The sequence below is a fragment of the Neolamprologus multifasciatus genome, chromosome 3 (assembly GCF_963576455.1).
Source record: "Neolamprologus multifasciatus chromosome 3, fNeoMul1.2, whole genome shotgun sequence".
Lineage (NCBI taxonomy): Eukaryota > Metazoa > Chordata > Actinopteri > Cichliformes > Cichlidae > Neolamprologus > Neolamprologus multifasciatus.
In genome coordinates this window covers 30,312,116-30,334,755 of record NC_140441.1, presented here as the reverse complement: position 1 = coordinate 30,334,755, position 22,640 = coordinate 30,312,116, and the positions used below count along the sequence as shown (strand labels likewise).

General features: G+C 41.8%; 1 protein-coding gene across 19 annotated transcripts in view; it reads left to right on the top strand.

Moving 5' to 3' along the window:
• Positions 1–15,676: 15,676 nt before the first annotated feature.
• phka1a (phosphorylase kinase, alpha 1a (muscle)) overlaps positions 15,677–22,640 on the top strand; it is a 34,139-nt gene continuing 27,175 nt past the window's right edge. For all 19 annotated transcript variants that reach the window (XM_085153453.1, XM_085153451.1, XM_085153450.1 and 16 more), the window contains exons 1-4: positions 15,677–15,995; positions 20,853–21,011; positions 21,156–21,203; positions 21,710–21,878. In XM_085153453.1, coding sequence (XP_085009579.1) covers positions 15,918–15,995; positions 20,853–21,011; positions 21,156–21,203; positions 21,710–21,878 — 454 coding nt within the window. In that variant the 5' untranslated portion in view covers positions 15,677–15,917. The remainder of the gene's footprint in view (positions 15,996–20,852; positions 21,012–21,155; positions 21,204–21,709; positions 21,879–22,640) is intronic.

The following is a 22,640-nucleotide window of genomic DNA, read 5'->3' as shown; positions in this document are numbered from 1 at the left end:
TCGAGTCTGTGGCGCAGTTTGAAAATTTGTGAGGTGCACAAGAGCGGATGGCACCCGCTCTGTGTGCGGTCTAGGGCGTTGTCCAGAATAAGCAGAGAAAGACGTGTCTCACAGAGAGTTTGAACGGTACTGCGACAAGCATGAAGTGAGTGTGAGCCAGCCTTGAGGGGCGGGTTCACCGGCGGACCGAACGAGGAGTAAAATGTGTGTGTGTCTGTGAGAGAGAAAAAGTGGGGGCTGAGTGACCAGCCTGTGCGTGTGTGTGAATTCCTGGATGACAAAAGAAGGAGAAGTAGATTAGTGAATAATAAGAGAAGAAATCCTAGTGACCAAATAGGAGAAAGTGAACTGAAAATAAATAAAGGAAACTAAAATAGTGAATTAGTGTTAAGGTAAAGATAAATAAATTGACAAAATTAACAGTGACTTTAAAGGTGATCAAGTACTCAAGGATGAATGGAGAATTTGATGGCTGACTGTATGAGTGAGTAAACAGGTTAAGGTGTGTGTGTGAAAAAAATAAAAGAAAAAAGGAAGGGAAAAGAGAAAGAAAAGGAACTAGAATAAACAAAGAAAATAAAAGTGTGGAAGTGTGTGTGAGAGATTGTCTCCAACTGGGGAAGCAGTGATGCTAGAGGTCACCTTATTCCCCTGCTGGACACAAAATGAAAACAATTTGGAGTGTTGTGGACGAAAATAATTAATAAAAACATCAAGAAGATTTTTTGTGTTTACGGTTATGAACAACTAAAAATTCACATTTGGGGTTTAAAGTCAGTAGAGTTCAAAACAAAATAAGTAGAGATGTGTTGTTTTAGGAGTGATGAAAATATATGCAGTCACAGTGAGTAATGAAAGTCTCTCAGTCTGTCATTTACAGGTGGGGAGCGGACCTGGATCAATTCTCCATGGGCAGCAGTCGGAAGAAAATTATAGGTTAAAATCATTAGAAATAAAAATGGAAACACCCAGCCAGAATTTTTGGCTGAATTGTTTTGCAGTTTCCCATTCTCATCCTGAACAAGCAAACTCCAAGGAAGCTAATCTCTCCCTGAAGACACAGAGTGCAGTTCCAGAAGCATGAGCATGGACATCAACAATGGACAGAAGTCCAAGAGACAATACCAGAGTTGTGAGCAGGGAGGTCCCGCAGCACTATGGGCAAACGGCATCAGAAAGAGAAGACCCACCATCTAGATTGGATGGATGGAGATGCGTTTCCAGCAAGCTGCAACCTCACGGTGTGTGAAGGACTTTTGAGGAGACTGTCTGAGTTTGACATTTGTCATGTTTGGAGCAAGATGGCAATGAGAGAGACAGTGGGACAAGGAGATACACGGGACAAAGCTGAAGAGAACTGACTGCTATTGGACTGAAAAGTGGGGGAAAAGAGCGGAGAGAAAAGGAGCACGTGATGACTGAGGCTGCTGTTTTAGTTTGGGGAATTAAATTGGGTTAAGGAATCCGGGGAGACAAACGACTGCCTGGAAGTGGAGGATTGACACAGTGTCCGGACCACCACAAAAGGGGGAGGAAGACAAGCACTGAGGTATGCAAGAGTACTGTTAGAAAAATGAAGAGACAACACCACACCTTCACATGATATGCACTAGAGATAACACAAAATCATACATAAAGTGGAACACATTAAAAGAGGGCATTTGTAGAAGGGGTTAACAACACACAGTGTGGTTGCCGATGGTAACCTGCAAACATTGGGGGTTAGCTGTGCCTGACTATGACAAAGTTTTTCATTTGGATGTTTCTGATACAAACTTAGGAGTGAACGGAGTGTTTTTGTTTCAGAAAAAGGGGGAAGGTACATAAAAGGATACATAGAAATGGAAAATGTATTAACCTGACACACACACACACACACACACACGCGCGATCAGCTCACTAGGATCAAACACAATTTTAAGAAGGTAATACTGTTACCAGCATCTTGTCTGGTTTATGGAGTGGGTTGAGAAGTGATACATAGATTGAATTAGTATTATTTTGTGAACAGAATCCTGCACCCAGAGTTTAAATGAGTGAAACTAGCAGATTTTTGTTTTGTTTTGTTTTGTTTTTGTTTCTGAAGTCTGGGGAAAGTTTTACCATGGCACCAAGTTTAGATTTGGTATTTTTTCACTTATAGGAGTGACAAGTCCTAAGACTGGGCGTCTGTATTTTTATTTACTTTTGTTTTCCAGTTTTATCTTTTACTTTTTCATTTTCATTTTTATTTTATTTTGAACAGTGCACTGATTTTGTTTGTGAATTTCTTTTCTTTAAGCAGATCTGCACGTTGGGAATTAAAAGCGCTACACGTCGTCAAGAAAGTTGTTGCAAGTGAGTTTCTCCACATTAAAATGGGCTCTGGGGAAGCCACTTATCTGGGACAATTAGAATATGAGAGTCCCGGCCTAAGAAGGATTCAGCGAGGTGATCCGATCTAAAGTTCTTCTTTTTCTTTTTGAAATGACGTCATTTTGCTGAGGGTGGAGATCAAATGCGACGATGGTTTCCACTATCAGCAAAGAAAGAATGAATGGATGAATGAATGGAAATAAAACAAACTGACTGACTGGTAAAAGCTGACAAAAGCTGATAAGACTTGACCACGACTCAAAGTTAACCTCCACCTAGACAGGACGAAAGGGTGGATGAATTTATGTGTGTTTCTTTTACAGGAGCAGAGAGATGACAGCAACATCCGAGGTTGCGGGAGCTGTGGCCTGCCGATTTAACTTTTAAATGCCACTTTCTGTGTTTGTAAATTTACCAGGGGTGTGTTATTCATGGGTTTGTGTTGTGTGTTGCTCACAGAGGTAACTGTGAGAAAGTGTATACACCTGCGCAGCGCTAACATTTGCATTTTCTTCTCTACAGTTACAGTTCTTCATGTGGTTTGATCATGTGATTTACCACTGGACAATTGATTGACGTTTGGTTTTCTATTGCAGGATTTCTGGGCTTATGTGTGAAGAAACTGCGTTTATAGGTGATGACGCCTGACCACCGGGATGGTCAATGTGTGTTGCTAATGTTTGTTTTGCTTTTGTTAAGGGTGCATGTGGAGGAGTCGGTAGAAAACAGACAAGTGACATGAGGAAACAAATAAGAGATGCAGTGTTTATGGAATAGTTCAACATGGAGCTCATTAGCTGGCCACTTTTTGAGCTCCTAGTGATAAATGGGTGGAGTGACATTGCTTAAGGAAAGTCACTGAGTAAATTGTGGAATAAATTGGGATGATTCATGATCGGAGACAAATTATGGTAATAATAGTGAGTTAATGATTGGAGAAAACTTGAACATGATACTTGTCTGTTATGCTGAATACTTTATTGTTCTCATGATCTATAGTTGGTTGTAAATAAGAAGTTTGATTTAACAGATTTGTTTTGCAGGATACAGGCTCCAGGTGGAGCAGGGAGTTAAACAGGCTTAACATGTAACTGCTGACTAAGGTTTTTACACAAGGTTACAGGTTGGCAGGAGATTGTTTTAGAGAGAAGGTGCAACATTCTTGTACATGTCTCATTAGGGAGTTGAAACATGGAGGAAGCCATGTGCAAGAGGAGGTGAGTATCATAAAGTGTAAAGGTTACTCCTTGGGGACTGGCATGGTGGCCAGAGGAAATCAGGAAGCCGATCGAGCTGCGAAAGAGGCAGCCGGCTATAAAGCACTACGGCGGATTGTGCAGATAAGCGTGGAGGAAGAAGTAGGAGTCAACATGTTGGAGGAGGCCAGGAAGGCCCAAGAGGAGGCGGCCCCGGAAGAGAAGGGGGTCTGGAAGAGTCGAGGAGCATGGGAAGAAGGAGGTCTCTGGCGAGGACCTGACGGACGACCGGTGTTGACCGCTAACCTAGCGGAACAGAAGATTGCAGAAGCACATGGGCTTGGCCATGTGGGTGTGGCCCAGATGGAGAGACATCTGTGCCATTGGTGGCATCCCTTTTTGAGGGATATGATTAAGGAGAAAGCTAGGACGTGCCTGATCTGTGGGAGGCACAATCCAAAGCCAGTGATTAATCAATCCACAGGTTTCACGCCATATGAGCTGTTGACAGGACGACAGTTTCCAGGTCCTTGGACAACAGTCCCGGCGGAAGAAAGTATAAAAAGTAATAGAAAACATGCTGAATGTTGGAAAGAATTAAAAGCTCTTGTGTCTAGTTTCACACAACAGGTTGGAGTAGGAGTGAATGCGGTGGATCGTGCCATCCCTGACGCCAAAGCAGTGTGGCTGAAGGTCATTAAGCGCAAGTGGAGAGATCCGAGGTGGACGGGGCCATTCGAGGTGACTGCTCGTACCACCAGTGCGGTTCGGTTGAAGGGAAGGGGGAGACCTGGTTCCATTGGTCTCAATGCGCAGTGGCGGACGAGAGCTTACTCGAGATAAGCTCCACCCAAAGTAACACGAGGGGGAACATAGAGGCAGAATAATCCTCTCCCCCTGTGCAGCGGTTCTCCCCAGCAGTCTACCTGGGGAGACGAAGAAAGAAGAGGAGCGTCACGCGCCGAGCAGCAATTCATTCCAGGCTCATGATAGGCTAGGGCTCTAGTCTAAAGTAATTCATAGTTTAAAGGAGTCGTAATAGTTTTGTACGTTACTCACATATTTTTATACTCATAATTTTATACTCTTATTACGAAGTTTAAAGTAAAAGTAAAAGAGCCTGGGGACAGTGATCATGAAACTGTGGGAAAATTGGAAATTAATGGGAATGTTGGGGTTGATAAGTGTTGTAACGTGTTTGTTTGTTCATTGGCAGACAGATGAATTGCCCAGACGCAGAGGTCTATCCGCTCCAAAGTCCAAACCGATCGAGCCGTCGAGAAAATTCAAGCGTGAGGTTGGCTCAGGTGGGAACGATGGGTGTCTCAAAGCCAGTGGGGGAGTCGAGTTTGGGTATGTTAATGGGTCCACGACAGCATTCACATTCGATTTGTGTGAGGTAGTTAGATGCCCAGGAGACGGTAGCAGCTGGAGATCATATGATGTGTGGATTTGTTATCACCCTATGGTATGCTACCCTAAGTCTGTGTGGGGCCCATCACAGGAAGGAGACATTTACAGTTATATAACGGATCAGTGGTGTTCTTGGCAGGATGTGGTTGCATGGACAGGAGTAGGATGGCAGCCAACAGTTCCACAGGCCCTTGAAGGGATAGCCATTCAGAAAGATTATTCTGTTACACATAACCCTGTCACTCTCTCCCTAGGACCGTGGAGCAGACTTCCGGAGGCAAACTATGACGGAGGGGCGTTCTATTTAGTAATAGGGGTAGATAAACCAGGGACAGATCCAACAGGGATAATTCGGGTGAATTTATTCAATCCAAGATCTAAACCGGTAGGGAATGACACTGTAATGAATCTCACAGAGCAAATGGATCCCTTAGAGACAGTTACTTACCAGGACTCAGAAGAGAAATGGTTTGTTGCCACAGATTACACTAGATTAAAACCTCAGGAGTTAATAGAGCGTGCCACAGGTTTTGGTGATAGGAATCTTTGGTTAGATTGGGTGGCTCAAAATGCTAAAGAGCAGGCAGTGGTTGATTGTGTTGCTTGTGCTACAGCTAGGCCTCGTCTGTTCACTGAACCCGCTCCTCTGTATCCAGAGGATGAGTGGGGTTATGATTGTATGCTGAGATTAACTAGAGAGGCAGTGAACACAGGTAACTGCACCACTTTGTCAGGTTTATATCCGCCAATTGATAAACGTACACAACCAGGTTCATTCACACCTAAAAAAGATAATTATACATGTTTTGAGTTCTCTACAGACAGTGTGAGATATACGTTAGGAAGAATTGATCCAAGCTGGTGTCAGAGGACAATCCCCGGCAGGACTACCAATAATGTAAGTGACCCAAGTACTATTATAGGCACCTGGGCAAGGGGTGGGCTATATTATTATTGTGGGCAGTACACCCTTTTGGTGCAGGTTCCACTGGGGAGTGTGGGAACCTGTGCTCTGGTAAGACTAGGAGCACCTTTGATGCTGATAGGAAATAGGGTAGAGACAGATCCACAGCACGACACTGGTGTGTTGACAGCCAGACGTAGGAGAAGTGTTAGGGGTGTGCATAAATATGACCCAAGATGGGACTCACCAACCTGGATTGACTCAATAGGAGTTCCCAGGGGAGTTCCAGATGAATATAAGTTAGTTAATCAGATAGCGGCCGGTTTTGAAAGTGTGTTTCTATGGATAACTCCAAACAAAAATGTTGATCGCATTAACTATGTTCATTATAATGTGTTGAGACTCTCTAATCTCACCAGGGATGCGGTAGAAGGCCTTGCGGAACAATTGGGACCGACGTCGTTAATGGGAATCCAAAATCGCATGGCCCTTGACATGTTGTTGGCTGAGAAGGGTGGTGTGTGTGCCATGTTTGGGGACATGTGCTGTACTTTTATACCCAACAATACGGCCCCAGACGGTACGGTTACTAGAGCGCTTGAGAGTCTGAAAATGTTATCTAAAACTATGCATGACCAATCAGGTGTAAACACTGGACTGGGAGACTGGTTTACGTCTGTCTTTGGGCAATGGAAGAGTGTTGTTATGTCTGCCATGTTTTCTTTTGTTGTTTTTCTTGCTATATTAATGATCGGATGTTGTCTCATCCCTCTGGTCCGGCGAGTTTTGGTGAAAATACTGGAAAGAGCCCTGAGCTCTGGCTCGAAGGGTTCAGCGGCACCTGAGTCTATGATGCCCTTGAAGGAGATTGTAAGCTGGAAGGATGAGTGAGACAAATCCTGGTGTAAGTTGGTCTCGCAAGCGAGCCCAAGAGGAGGAGTTGTCACGTAAAGGAATGTTATTTTTCTGTCACTATGTTATTATTCACATGCACAATCATTATTTCATCGTTACTTCATTAGTCTATCACCTATCATTATCATTATTCAGTTATCATCCTTATTATCATGTATCATTTGTCACATCTTTCTGTTTTGGGGATGAGCGAAGAGACTGGCTCCCACACTGTATAATACGTGTGTGTTTAATAAATCACTTTTTGGACACTCCCTGGGACTCCGTCTGCGCTTACTTTTCCTTCCAAATCAAAAGAACCTTTACAAAAGACTTGTTTATTTTTTGTCAGCAAATTCATTAAATGACTTCTTGGCTTCAAGGGGTACTGTGAAAAGCTGTTGTGCCTTGTTCCCTGGCTATGTCCCCCTCATTCCCTTGTGTGTATTTGTAGCCTACTTTCATATTTCTTTTACAGACTGTTTGCTAACATCCACTCGTTGGTTTTAATTTTCTCCTCTGTGCACTTCTACAATCTAATCAAAGATTTGTTTTTAGTTTACAAATGCAAAAAGCAGTTACACAATAAAATGCACAATTAATACATAGATAATTACTCAAAATGTAATAATTTGGATTACTCATGTTACAGGAATAATATGCAGAATCTTATCACATGCTATTTGCACCTTCAGAGACGCTTTAGTAGGACTGATTACCTGTCATCACATAAACTCCTACTTTAAAAGACAGAGGTGCTGCGATGGGAGTTTTGTTTTTGTTAGCTTTGAATTTCAAGATCTTCCTTCAGCAACAAAAACAGGTAGATCCAAAAAGATGTGGGAAACAGTTTTGTCCACACTTAGTGACTCTACACTCACCAAGCTTTAAAATGCACCCAGTCAAATACTTTGAGTGTCTGCAAACAGTGATGTCAGAAATCAGAGATAAACTCAGAGAATATCTAAGTGAGAAATGGAGCAAAATCTCTTTAACAGTGAGATCAGTGGATGTTTTACTGCCACGAGATGAACCTAAGACCAAAGATGAGTTTTTAAAACATTCTTGTAAACTTACATTGGACCCAGATGTAGTCCACACAAAAATCTTTCTGTCTAATCAGAACAGAACCGTATCAAATAGTTCTGATTATAATACATGGCCTCAAAAAAGAGCCAAGTTTACCATTAAGCAGCAGGTCCTGAGTAAGGAGAAGCTGATTGGACCTTGTTACTGGGAAGTGGAATGGAGAGGTCATACAAAAATGAGCACAAACTGGATCAAAGTGGCTTTGGACACAATAATGCTTCCTGGGCATTAGAGTGTTACAAGAAGACCTTCAAATTCAGACATAACAACATCACAATTCCCATCTCAGGCCCTCTGTCCTCCAAAGTAGGAGTGTACGTGGATCCCAGAGCAGGTGTTCTGTCCTTCTACAGCCTCTCTGACACCATGGCCCTGCTACACAGAGTCCAGACCACATTCACTGAGCTGCTCTATGCTGGACTGTGGATTTGGGGAGGGTATTTTACTTCAACCACTGCTACAATAAATGAGATGAAGTAGTCTGTGCTTATCAAACATCGGATGAGAAATCTATCTGTGAATTAAAGTTGGCTCTTTGTTTTAATTTCCTCTGTGATGCGATATATTTGAGTTTGACTTTTCAGTTATTTATTTGTAAAAAATGTTTGGAATCATGTATGATTTTCGTTCCACTTCTCACGTGTACACCACTTTGTATTGGTCTTTCATGTGGAATTCCAATAAAATTGATTCATGTTTGTGGCTGTAATGTGACAAAATGTGGAAAAGTTCAAGGGGGCCAAATACTTTTGCAAGCCACTGTACGTTTACTTGATTTACTAAATTCTTACTTTACAACTTTCATGGAAAGGGTGCCACCTTGATCATTACATCATAGCAGATCATAGATATATTGTATCCTATACATGAAACCTCCTCTTTCAACCTTTCAGAGATTGAAGTCCTCCCAAGGACATTGTTCATCTATCACATCACATATGTTTACATTTAAAATGTGCATGTCTCAGTTCATGTCTTATCTGTCTCATAGCTCCAGTTTAAGAAAGTATTTTCATTTTCACTTTGGGCTGTTAAGTATGTCTTGTAGTTTCTAACACTGTTGCTATAGTTTTATTCACATTTCTGATGCTGATTGCAAAAATAAAAGTAAGATTTCTTCAGAAAAATTAAACAGATTAAATAGTTGCCTACCTAATCCCATAGTTCAGAAGTAATGTGATTTCTTTTTACAGTTGTCCAACTTTCTAATTTTGGTATTGTTTGATACCAAGTGAATACAGGGCCAGTAATACTGCTACCAAGTACTGATACTGACACTTTTAAGAAGTGAGTCACATGACAACAACAAAACACAGTAGAGCACAGGAGGAGCAAGCTGTGCATGTAAGTTGGGAGAAGAGTAATGTTTGCAGAGACATGCAATCCCACAGTGTAATTTAACAATGGAAATATATATTTACTAATTGGGAGGGGTGGACTTTAATACAGCTCATACAGTAGTTGTGTCTACAGGGAATAGTCACCGGCTCCTTCAGTAGATCCCGACAGACTGAACAGCAGAGTCTTCCTCGTTCTATTGCAACTGATAGGCGTGATGTGCGTGACTTTTTGTGAAGGTGAATGGCAAACACTTTCACTGTGAGCAGACAAGTAGGATATGTCAGGTTACAGTTTGTTTAGGTAATGCATGAGGTCTGAGAAAGTCACACATCGATACAGTTGCTCTATAAATATTTTTTAATATTTATAGAGCAACTGTATATTTAATATTTTTAACTTTTTTCTCATTTTTGTACATTACCACAATGAATTTTAAATTAAACAACTCATCTGCAGTTGAAGTGCAGACCTCGAGCATTTGAACAAAACAATTTGATAAAAACCTGAGGAACTAAATCATTTTTTTAACATAATCACTTTGTTTCAGGGGCTCAAATTTAATTGGATTACCAGGTATTTTTGTGTTGCTGAGTTCACCAGTGCTTTCTTTCTTTCTCAGGATGTACCAAACTGTAGATTTTGCCACTTCTACTATTGTAGCAGGTTCTTGGATGCATTTTTTCTGTCTTCACAGCTGAAGATTGGCTTGTTTCATGGAGAGCTTGACCACATGTTGTCATGGTCTGGGTGAGTGGCTGGAAATTTCCACCAGGTTCCTGAGCCCCCTTGGGATCTGCCCATGGGCAGGGCCACCACAGCTCCACTCACCTGGAGCTAATTGAGGCTAAAAGGCTGGGGAGATTAAAGCTCTATGCTGACGTTTCTTCTCCGCTAGTTTGTTAACTACTTGATGTCGGTAACCGGTTGCCATGTTTCATGTTGTTCTCTGTGCCTCACCTGCCTGCCCTCTCACTGCCTCAGAACCAACAGAACTCGGGTCAGCCGTCTCACACCAGGAATTCTCCTGGACTCACGCCGCCTCTCCCTCAACGCCTCTATCAGTCCGCCTGCAAATAAGCTGGGAAAAACTGTCATCCTCACCTTTTCCAAAACCCCCTTCGGCCTCCTCTCTCCCCAGTGTGACCATTACATACTAGCCACGCTCCAGTTGCCCTCAGGATCCTGTTTGCTCATAGCCACATTACCACTCCATGTTAGCCAAGTCACTGTTTATTTTGCCACTGCCAAGTATTACCCTTATATAAGTTAAGTAAACCTTGTTAAAACGTTCCTTCCACCTCCACTCTGGGTTACTGCACTTGGGTTCAGTTCGAGTTACCGGCCTCAGGGCCCCTTTGACACATATTGTCTGTTCACAGCAAAAATCATCCAAAGCATTAAATCTAAAAACAACTCCACACCTTTTATCTGCTTAACTGATAATGACATGACGAAGGAACTGCCCATGAGATAGCCTTTGAGTTAATTGTCAAATTACTTCTGGTCCTTTTAAAAAGAGGTTGGCACATGTTAGGAGCTCAAACTGCTAAACTCTTCATCCAGTTTGAATGTGGATACTCTAAAATGAAAGCTGTCTGTGTCCATTATATCTATAACTGGAGTATGTTTCAATAAACAGGTAAAAAACACAACTTGTGTAGGTGTCCAAATGTATGTGTACATAACTGTAAATATTTAAATGTGTCAGTGTCATCTGGTGAAAGCATTTCTTTATTATTTTTTTCTCTCAGTTAATTATGTATTGCTGTGTTTTTCTGTTTTGCATGCCCTCATTTCCCACCATGATCCACTCCAGACTCCACTCTTCTAATTAGGACCGAGGCTTGTTCAAAGGCTGGCAGAGGGGAGCGCGAAGAACACCTTCTGCCTCAACAACAAGAAAACCATCATCGTCAAATTCAAAAACAAAACTGGTCCCCTTTCCCTTCCATATCAAAAGAAACTGTGTGGATGGGGTCTTCTCCTTCTTCAATTTCTTGGGGATGTACATTATGGAAGATGGTCAAACAACACAACTGTGTTTGCGTGAAAGGCCCAGCAGCATCTCTGCTTCCCGAAAGTTCTGTAGGAGGAACAAACTGGAGGTGAAGTTGCTGCTGACATTCTACAGCTCCACCATAGAGAGTGTGTTGGTATCTGTGTGGTGTGCCAGCTGCTCTACAGCAGAGAAACACACACTACAGAGGGTAGTAAGGACAACAGAAAAAAATAATTGTCTTTCTGTCAGTGACATTTACAAGCTCCTGAATTCTCTCCACAGTGAAAGGCTACTCAGAGGCCACTCTTATCCTGGACATCTTCTCTTTGCTCCCTTCTGAAAGTAAGTACAGAGCATAACAAGTAAGACCAGCAGACTAAAAAAGAAACCGCTACTCAACACCTAAAATAAACTCTAAGCAGTCGCTGAACATCGCTGATTCTCTGCAGTATCCCCCTTAAAGTTCAATGTATGAAAATAAGACATTTCAGGTACAACTAAACAGCCCAGCTAGGTTAGTCAGCACAACGTATCCAAACTGTACCTGACCCAATATGTAACTCTTCATGGTTACTATAGTAACGCAGGTTGAGCAGGTCATCTTCTAATCAGAACGTTGGTGGTTTGATCCCTGGCTGCTCCACTCTGCATGCCAAATATACTTGGGCAGGATACTGAACCCAAGTTGCTCTCAGATGCCTCCATCAGAGTATGAATGTGGGTGAATGGTGGAAAGTGCTTAAGCATAGAAAAAGTGCTTGGGTGGATCAAAACATCAAAGAGAAACACTCTCTGGCTATTGAGCTGTGAGGCTCATGTGCAGCGTGGTAATCGGCTATGAGAGGGTGTTAAACAATAATTATAAAATAAATGGAAAATCTTTAACTGTAAAAAAACATGTTTTTTTTTTTGTCATGGAAATTTACTTTTTTCCCCACATAAAAATATTGTAAAAACACAGATGCAAATTTAACATATGCATTTAGCACAATTTCACAAATGTACTCTGTTTAAATGATTAAAAGATCATTCCACACTTCATGACATATCACTAATGCATATTCAAATGCAAAAAGCTGTCATACAAACTTTGCAATTAACATGTTGGTTTTTAATGTTAAAAAATGTAACTTCTTGAAGTTGCTTGAAGACGTTTCACCTCTCATCCAAGAAGCTTCTTCAGTTCTCAGGTCAAATGGTGGAGAGTCCCAGATTTTAGTGCTGTTACTTAACTTTTTTTGGACATACACACACACACACACACACACACACACACACACACACACACACACACACACACACTACTCTTGTGCATGAATAATAAGCAGACTCATACCACTAACATCTCTGAGAGGAAAGAAGAGATCATATCTGCTGTTGCTGTAACTGCCAACTGTCCTTAACATTATGTGCTGTGATAAACGTGTTTTCGCTGAGTGATAATGTGTCTTACTGCTATTCTTGCTGTGTTATTTTGTGTATAAAAGTGAATGCCAAGCTGTTTTACTGTGAGGGGGAAAAGCAGCGTGTACCAGGTTATGCTCTATCTCAGAGAAAGGTGAGGCTTCAGAAAGTCAGTCACTGGAAAGGACTGAGATGCCTCCCATTGGTGCACAGCAGGACCATACCTTTATCAAGGTTACTAAACTACAATCTAAAACTAGGTATTGTTGAAACAAAACCTGTTGACACTGACGTAAACCAGGCTGCTTTGCTGTGGCTGGATAACAGACTATTCCTAACATGCATTTATTAGTTATAATAACTCTGAGTGTCCAACCAAGGATTGGGTTTGCAAATTAACCTTTGGCTAGAAAACCTTTGTACAAGTATGAACCTTCCAGATCCCCCAGGTCATCTGGATCAAGTTTTTTTTAATCAGTTCCCAGAGTCAGAACCAGACACGGAGAAGCTGCATTCAGCTTTTATGCTCCATATATCTGGAACAAACTCCCAGAAAGCCTCAGATCAGCTGAAAGACTCACCTGTTCTCGGCTGCATTTGAATAAAGCACCAAATCCGCACTGTTTTACTTTTAAGCTTAAATTTCAAAACTTACATTTTAACTACTGATTTTATCTACTGTTCCTTTTTTTTCCATTTTAAATCATCCTTTTTATTTGTTTTGATTTTTTAATGTCCCTGTAAAGCACTTTGAATCACCTTGCTGTTGAATTGTGCTATATAAATAAACTAGCCTTGCCTTGCCTTACAAAACAAAGGTTGCATTGTTTTATTATGTAATATTGTCTTACGTTCTGTCCTTGATTTGTTTTTTTTTTTTGCCTGTCCTGTCCGGCACCGTAGCAATCAGAATTACTGTCTGAAGGCCAAGATAAATGCCCAACATATTTATTTGACTTTTGCTATACTGGTCCACTTGATTTTCATAGTTTATTTGATCTTTATTATTATTATTATTTTTGCTTTTAAGTTATGACAATCAGAACGCACAAGACCGGGGGACGAGAAAGGAAAAAAGGAAGGACAAGGAGAGACGAATAGAGGACAAGAGAAACAGAGAGAAAAGACAGTGAAAATCTTTTTGATCATGTGCTTGATTAAATAAACTTAACTAATTGTAATATCTAGATATTGTGTACGTATGACTCATGAGCCTATCCCAAAGTTCTGTAGAGAAGAAAAAAGTCAGTGACTGAAAACTCTGAAATATCCTGAGTGATATCTCAGAGTGACGCTGAAAAACTTGTTCATGCATTTATTACTTTTGTATTACTACTTCTTCTCTTTATTACTTCTAGGCTGGACTACCGTAATTCATTATTTTCAGGATGTCCTTTAAACTTCTTGAAAAGCCTTCAGTTAATCCAAAATGCTGCAGCAAGAGTCCTGGCAGGAACTAGAAAGAAAGAGCATATTTCTTACATACTGGCATCTCTTCACTGACTCCCTGTTAAATCCAGAATCAAATTTAAAATCCTGCTCCTCATATACAAGGTCTTAAATAATCAGACCTCATCTTATCTTAAAGACCCCATAATGCCATATCACCCCAACAGAAAACTTTGCTCTGTGGTTCTGTGGAACCAGCTTCTAGTTTTGATTCAAGAGACAGACACTGTCTCTACTTTTAAGATTAGCCTTAAAACTTTCCATTTTGATAAAGCACATACTTAGTGCTCCCTTAGTTATGCTACAATACTACAATAATTCAACAAAATACATTTGGTAAGGAAGGATCTTAAGAAAGCTTTTGTTCCTGCCCAACATTCCCTTTTCAAGCCTCCAAATCAGCAGATAACAGGGTGGTTTCACATAAATTAGCACATCTTCCTGCACACTTTTTAAAATAAAAACTGAAACTAGCTCTTATTCACTGTGCACTCCTGCCATCTGCTGGTCACAATTGGGACAGGCTTTCCCACTCGAATCCTGAAGACATTTACAAACAATGACACGGGGCTGCAGGTTATTCCAGCTGTCAGTGGATGAGGAGTAAAGTCCAGTCCACTTCAGTCTATCTCAGAGTCATGACTATTGCACAGGGCAGTATTTACCAAAAACTTCTTTACATTGCCTTTAAGTATAGTATAATGCAGCATGGCAGTGCACTGTTCCCTCACAGCAAAAAGTTTTAAATCCACCATCAGCCAGATACTTAGTTTGCATGTTTTTCCTGTGTCTGCATGGATTCTGTCCGGGTACTTTGGCTTCCTCCCACAGCCCCAGAGTTGGGTCAGGTTAACTGCTAATTCTAATAATGCCCATGAGAATGAATGGCTGTCTGAGTGTCTTTGTTAGCTCTGCAACATCCTGGTGATCTGTCCAGGGTGTACCATACTGGGATAGGTTCTAGCCCACGCCCCCCATGATGGTGGACTGGGAGAAAATGGGTTAATTATATTGATGTGTAGTTCACGTGTCAGTATTCCCAGAATAAGCAGTTCAGTTAAGGCAGGTGTGTCAAACATATGGCCCAGGTGTCTGAATCGGCCTGGCCCACTTATTTCATTCTGGCCCAGTGTGGAAAATATGAAGGAATCCAAAAATGTTGGACTTTAAACTCTATTTTCTTAGTTTTACAGCTTTTCCTACTAATAAAACCTCCCTAAGGTCATTCATACTAAACAAAAATAATTAAGTAAGAGAAGAAGAAGTAAGTGACCTGTTTTTTTATTCACTACTACAGAATTAAAACGTTTTTTAAAAAATAAAAACCTGTTTTATAATTACGGGACATTCTTTTCTATAGTTATACACAATTACTTCTTGCATTTTAAGCCCAAAGAGTCTTGCTGACAGATTTCTGTAATTTACTACAGGAGCATTTATTTATTATGTAAAGACTGATTTTGAAATTGCACTACTTTTTTTCTAATATTAAGATATCTCCAGGACTAAAAGTGTAGTTAAACTTTTTTTACACTGACAGAGTTTGACATCTTTGAGCTATATGATAACAGTGCAGAGCCCTTTCCCCCTTTCTACGCTTTTATTTTGAAGTCTCCATATTTCCGGTGTTTTCCTGGTACTGGTACTTCCGGGAACCAGCTTATCGCAGCCAGCTTTGGGTTTAGGTTACAGCTCCAGGCTGCCGCCGAGCTGTTTTTATGACAGCCGGGCAGAAGCCTCTCCGGTCACCGTAATAGCGGGCCTCTTTTCCGGCTTGTTGGACCCCAGAGAGGGGAAGAGGAAATGACTTTTCTGGGGAGCTTTTAGAGAGTTTTCCTTCTGCCCCCCTGAAGTGAACCGTTGACTTGTCACCATGAGAAGTCGGAGCAACTCTGGCGTTAAATTGGACAACTATGCCCGGATAGTGCAGCAGACTATCCTGCGGCACCAAGTGAGTGTGAAGCGTTGTGTCACAGCTGTTTAGCGACCTTTAGTTTTAAAACACACACTTAGGCGGTGTCATGTGTGCAGGTAGTGTTAGCTGGTCCGCTACGAGATAAACTCAGATGTTTTCATACATGCAGGAGGTGAGGCAGGGCGATATTTCGCAAGGCTGCAGAGCTCTTTGAATCACACACACTTCTGTGTGTGTGTGGCAGTGACTGTGCAGCTGTGAGTGTAATGGAGGTCTTTGATGCACTGGGGAAGTTTTTGCCATTTTATGTCAACGTCTTCTGAAGAGGCCAAAAGTATGCGGACATGTTAAGTTTTACATCCTCTTGCAGGGGCGGTTTCAGAGTGTTTTAAATGGGGTGGCCCACGGGACATTACAGTGTTTGATTAGAAATAAAGACAAACGTTTAAATTTGTATCAATATTATATAAAAACTCTGGGCGTGATAGTCCAGTCTTAAATGCAAAAGAAACTTTAAGTATTTAATGTAAAAGTACCCATGTAAGTGCTTCATAAAGGCAAATGGCGGTAGAGGGGGTCGATTTCATAACTCCTCCAGTATGCATGTCTAAGTATCCTCCTGCAAGGTGCTGAACCCCTAATCAGAGTGAGCGTGTGCATGAATGTTAGACAAGGCCCTTAGATATAGAGAAAAGCACTTGTATGAATGTGTGTGTGATTGAGTCAAACGTGTTCAGGTTGCTCAGTTAAAGTAGTGCTACACAAGTACAATTTTATTCATCAAAAGCTTACCAAGTGTTGTTTGTGAAGTACTTGAGTGGTCCTAGCCATGCTTTCCATTCAATGAGGGTTGTTAGAGTAATATTTCTCATATGGTGGGTGGCCAACCATATTTTACAGGGGGTAGTGGCACCCCAGCCATTCTGTGTGAACACCCCTGTAATATGGCTGTTTGAATAACTGCTGCTGCAGTCTCTGATGTAATATTTTATAATTGGTCTGCAGGTGTTGCCCATAATTAATCAGAAGGTCAGAAGGTAACTAATCAGCAGGTCGGTTGTTCGATCCCAGGCTGCCTCCTGGCTGCATGCCAAAAATCCTTGGGCAAGATACTAACCCCATGTTTGCCTACTGGTGGTGGTCAGAGGGCCCGGTGGCGCCAGTGTCCGGCAGCCTCTCCTCTGTCAGTGCGCCCCAGGGCAGCTGTGGCTACAGTGTGGCTTGCCATCACCATTGTGTGAATGTGTGCGTGAATGGGTGAATGTTTGAATGTAGTGTAAAGCGCTTTGGGGTCTTTAGGGACTAAGTAAAGCGCTATACAAATGCAGGCCATTTAACATAATTAGAATGAGTCCTGATTACTGATATTAAGAGACCCTTCTATCATCCTGCATAGAGGAAACTAGTATTGTTGGTTTTTGTAGTCATAACTGCTTGAGTGTATTTCCTTTTCCCCTCACTTCAGTCATTCATTTTTATTTACCTTACTTAATTTGATCAACTTATAAGCAGTACATTAAAAATGGGGGGTGGGGTCAGTGTGTTTTCCCTGTGTCGCATACACTGGGAGAGAGTCGACCTTCAACAGCGGTGTCATATTCACTTTCACTAAAGGTCACCCCGGGCAAGTTCAGACTTCTTGTTTATTAACATGCTTTTAATTTAATGAATGAAGCATGTCTCATTAAGCTGTTTCATGTTCAGTTTGGTCAGTTTATTAGTTTCCTTCACTCATTCAAGCAAAACGATGTTCTCATCATATTTCTATTCAGAGGCTTTAAAACAAACAGCCACCTCAAATTAGCCTGTTTCAAAAACCTGAATGTGAGAGCCGCTGGTAGTTTGGGCCATTTAAGGCAACCAAATTAATCCTGATGTTAACGGAAAGTAACAAGCCTTTGTCGCCGTGCACAGGAGTCATACAGCCCAATCTGCTTCCATGAATCTGGCTGCACATAAACATGAAATGTGCCTTTGGCTCAGAGAGACATTTTCCTGTGGCTGCAGCCTGCATTCAGTTCAGAGATGCTCTGAAGCCCAAATATCTCTGCTGGTGTGTGCATGAAAACATCAGCGTTCCTCTAAAACAGAAATTTGTGGGCCTCATTTTAGACTCTGTAAAATATTAGACTCTGAGGTGATCAGACATCTCCCACACGTTGTTTCTTTGAGTTATCCATCTTATTAATTTGCAACTACAGTGCTAGTGTACCTGTCTATGTACTTTGTGCTATGTGCTCAGATTTGTGTATGCCATCCCTCCACTACAATGATAACTTTAAATCTATGGCCTGGCCACCTCTGCAAAGGAATTAAAGATGGTAAAAGAGAGGCTGAGGTTAAAGTAGTAAAGCAAACACAACAATTCCACCCAGAAAGGACAGAGGACAGTTCACCTTCTTAAAGAGGAAATCACCCTCTAAAAGAGAGGAAAACACCTGGAAAAGCTTCTGGTAATAGCACTGTTTTGGATTTTGGAGTTTATAGAGTTTATAAGTTGGAGGAAGAGTGTAAGAAGCCTGGGGAGGGATGATCCTGGACTGTCTCACTGCCGAGTTTGTAGTCCTGTAGACAAATTCAGTGTGAGGTCACTTTTTGAACAAGTCCCAAGTGGCTGCTTAGCCAGCCCGCAGTTGTATACAGTTCACTGCTCAGATGGATCAGTGCACTAAGGACCACAGTTACTCAGTGAGAGCTGAGGCCCTTGCTGCAGCTGCAAGCTGAGAGACTCTGATATATGCGAGTGAAAAAGATCTGCAGCAGTTTGTCCTGTTATAAAAGCAACTAAACACAAGCTGTTCCACACACAAATCACTCGAACCATTCTCACTTTTAGAGCTTGACAACACCTCGCTGTATTTCTGCAACACATTCACAAAAAGCTTTGAGTGTCATTTCTGTTGGTGATGAAACCTGTGTTGATGTTGAAATCTCTAACAGCCGTACTATGTCTTGTGCATGTGATAAAATGACATTTGGACATTCTTTAGGCAGCAGGTAGCAAGACAGACAGCAGCGATTCACATTTGCTGATCTGAAAAGTGCATTTTGCTGTCAAACAACCTCGCTATAACAGGAAGAAAGGGGGTTTATGAGTTCTCTACTCGTAGAAAAGGACTTTGCAATTATCCGGTTTTATTAGCAAACACCGACCTTAGGGGAAATGAAAAGAAGCATGCACAGTTACAGCTGTGCTGCTTGTGCAGTAAGGGGAAATGCATGCTTCATGCTTCAAATTCCCCTCGTCGTTTACATTGACAAAAATGACTCAACATTTTCTATAATGGTCTTTTTTTCCAGAATGGAGGGAGTGTGTAATTGGTTCAGTTTGTTCGTCTGTCAGTCTGTTTGTTATCAGTTTAGCATCCACAGTTTTCAATCCATCTTTTTTTAAATTTTGTGTGACGGCAGATGTCGATAACAACTCGAGCTGCTTTAATTTTATTCAAAATCAGATCAAGGCCACAGCAAATGGCCTTGATCAAAAACAAACCAAAAACTTTGTTACCCACAAATTTTTATAGATTGTCTTCAGACTTCACAACAATATACTAGGCTCTGGGGGACATGAGTACGAAGGTTGGCTAAGCATTTGGACTTGACCTTCACTGTTAGTGCCCAAGGTCAAAGTTGACCATGAGAAAGAAATGTGAAGAAACCATATCCAGTAATATGTCATATGAAAGGGCATCGTGAGAGCTGTAGCACACACTTTTTATTTTTTCAGTACGTTACACTACAACAGAGGTCTCCAACTCCAGGCCTCAAGGGCCGTGTCCTGCAGGTATTAGATATAACCGTGGGTCAACACACCTGAGTCACATGATTAGTTCGTTACAAGGCCTCTGGAGAACTTCAGGACATGTTGAGGAGGTCATTTAGCCATTGAATCAGCTGTGTTGGACCAAGGACACATCTGAAACCTGCAGGACACCGGCCCTCGAGGCCTGGAGTTGGAGACCCCTGCCCTACAACATCACAATGACGCTGTAATGGGCTGACGTCAGCATGTTGTCATAAAAACATTATAAAACATCAAAGTTGTAGTATAAGCTATGCTGTCTGCTGTTGTTGTGTCTGTATTTCTGTGCATTTTCTCATTGGATGCACTATTTAAAACCAACAATTTGGCTGATGGTTCACACCAGTATGAAGGGAAAACAAAGAACCTCTTTCAGTACTTCCCTGAGCTGTTGATGAATGAGTACCAATGTACAGATGTTAGTGTACCTGTGAGTCCTGCTAAAATGATGAGCTCTCCATCTGTGTCACTATAGCTCAGTACATCCACAAGGACAGAAGTGGCTCTTATCAGCACTTCTGCTTTTACCACTTAACTTGTTTCAGCTGTGGATCATCTGCCTCCATCTTGCAACTCCAGCCATCCTCTTCTGTCACACCAACACCCTGCATGTCCTCCTCCATTGCAACCATTAACCTCCTATGAGTTCTTCCTCTATTCCTCAACAGGCTCCATCGTCAACATCCTTTGTCCAATATATCCTCCATCTCTCATCATGTCCAAACCATCTCAGCCTCACCTCTCCAACCTTGTCTCCAGACTGCTCAACCTGAGTCGTCCCTCTGATTTTAGTCATTCTCAATGAAACAGGTGGGGGGAGAAAGATAAAAAAAAAAAAGTACAATAAATTGGTTGCATAAGTGTACACACTTGGGTAAGAGTTTATCAGCATAGCAATCTTGACTTTGCAATATTTGCCCCGTCTTTCTTGCCAAAGCGCTCCGAATCTGTCCGATTGTGTTGGCAGCCCTTTGCAGGTTACAAAGGGCTGCACAGAAAACACGTTTTATTCACTGCATGTCCAATAATCTTGACTTCTCTCGCAAAGTTTACAGTGCCTGTGACCTTTGACCTCTGCCTGTGTCCCATAGGATCCGGTCACAGGCCTTCTCCCAGCAAGCCCAGAACAGCCTGACGCCTGGGTCCGTGACAATGTTTACAGCATCGTGTCCGTGTGGGCGCTCAGTCTGGCCTACAGGAAGACCGCCGACCGGGACGAAGACAAAGCGAAGGCCTACGAGCTGGAGCAGGTAGGTTATGCGCCTGTGGGTGGAGAACGTTGAGGTCAAGAGGTCGTGTTTTTATTCTCTGACTTGGCTGGTTGGGTTGTTGATTTAAAGATGTGCAGGCTGAGGTGTAAATGTTGACATTTAAGCGTCTCTCTGTGTTTCTAGAGTGTGGTGAAGCTAATGAGAGGCGTCCTGCAGTGCATAATGAGGCAGGTAGGATATCTCCATTCTGTTTGTCTTTTAACTTCTCTGTTAGATACACGTCACTTCCCCTCTCTCTCCTTAAAAAAAAAAAACTCTCTAACCCTGTCAGCTGTTTCCCTACCAGCTTCTCGTTGCTCTTATTGTGATGTTTATTACTTTTATCAAACTTGAACGTGCCGTCGTCAGATTGGATTATTATTATGATTTTACTTTAACTGCGCTCGCTGTGAGTCTGAGAGCGGGGACGGCTGACTCTAAGTGTGACTGTGAACAACAGCATTGTTTCATCTTCTCAGTCGTTTCCACAGTTTATATATAAATGTGAACATTATTGTTGTCAGTTTAAATAACATTGATTCCATATTTATAACCTCTGCATTCATTTGTGCAGTTCTGTGATTACATTTGTTGGATATTTTAATCATTATTAACGTTTAGGAATCATTGCACATTCTTTGGACCTGCTCTTTTCACACGCTTTAAAAGAAAAATCTCTCCACCCTTCTTGTTCTCAGCTGGATAAGGTGGAGAAGTTTAAATACAGCCGTAGTACCTCAGACTCGCTCCACGCCAAGTACAACACCAAGACCTGCGCGACGGTGGTCGGGGACGATCAGTGGGGTCACCTGCAGGTCGACGCCACCTCGCTTTTCCTGCTGTTCCTCGCTCAGATGACTGCGTCTGGTAGGAGGGAACCTATAAAATCCCCTTTAAAACAGATGAAACTAAACTAAAAAGCATTTTAGGAAAACCAGAACCAGTGTTAATAGATGTTGTCGTTACCTTGAGTCTGCCTGCATCAGACTTTCTGTTGCTGAAGAATCATTAATATTTTTTTTTTCCCATTTTGTGTTGATTTAGCTGAAGGAGTTGTTAAGTGAATTTTAAACCATGTTGGTCAGACTTAGGCCTCAGTTGCACAGGTCTAGATAGCCGTTAGTGCCGTACAAGGAAAAATCCCTGACTGGTTGTAGGTTTCTGCCAGTCACTAGGTGAAATTGGTCATAGAGAGAGCCCTGCACCTAAAACTTTGTCATGATTGCTTTGATCAAGTCGAGTAGCGTTTTATTGTCACCCCAACAATATGCACTCAACTATACAGTCGGATGAGATATCAGATCAAAGGTGCACACTGTAAAAATAAAAACTAAAAAATTCAAATATACATATATACAACTTTACAGAAATAAGATAAAGTAGCAGATGATTGCCAGCAGTTTGCACGGAAAGGCCTCTTGCCAGCCTGTCGCAAAATGTAACGCAAAAAACGCTCCGCGTCCACACTAACGTTTTCAGTCATTTTCACTGAGTTGTGCATCCACATTGAAACGGACAAAAACGCTTATTTTCCAGCCCTGCGCATGCGTGAAACGCAAGACGATCCAACCTGCCTCATTTCTGTCTGCCGTTTATTTACTTTCCAGCTGTTTGAAACGTTGCGGCGAG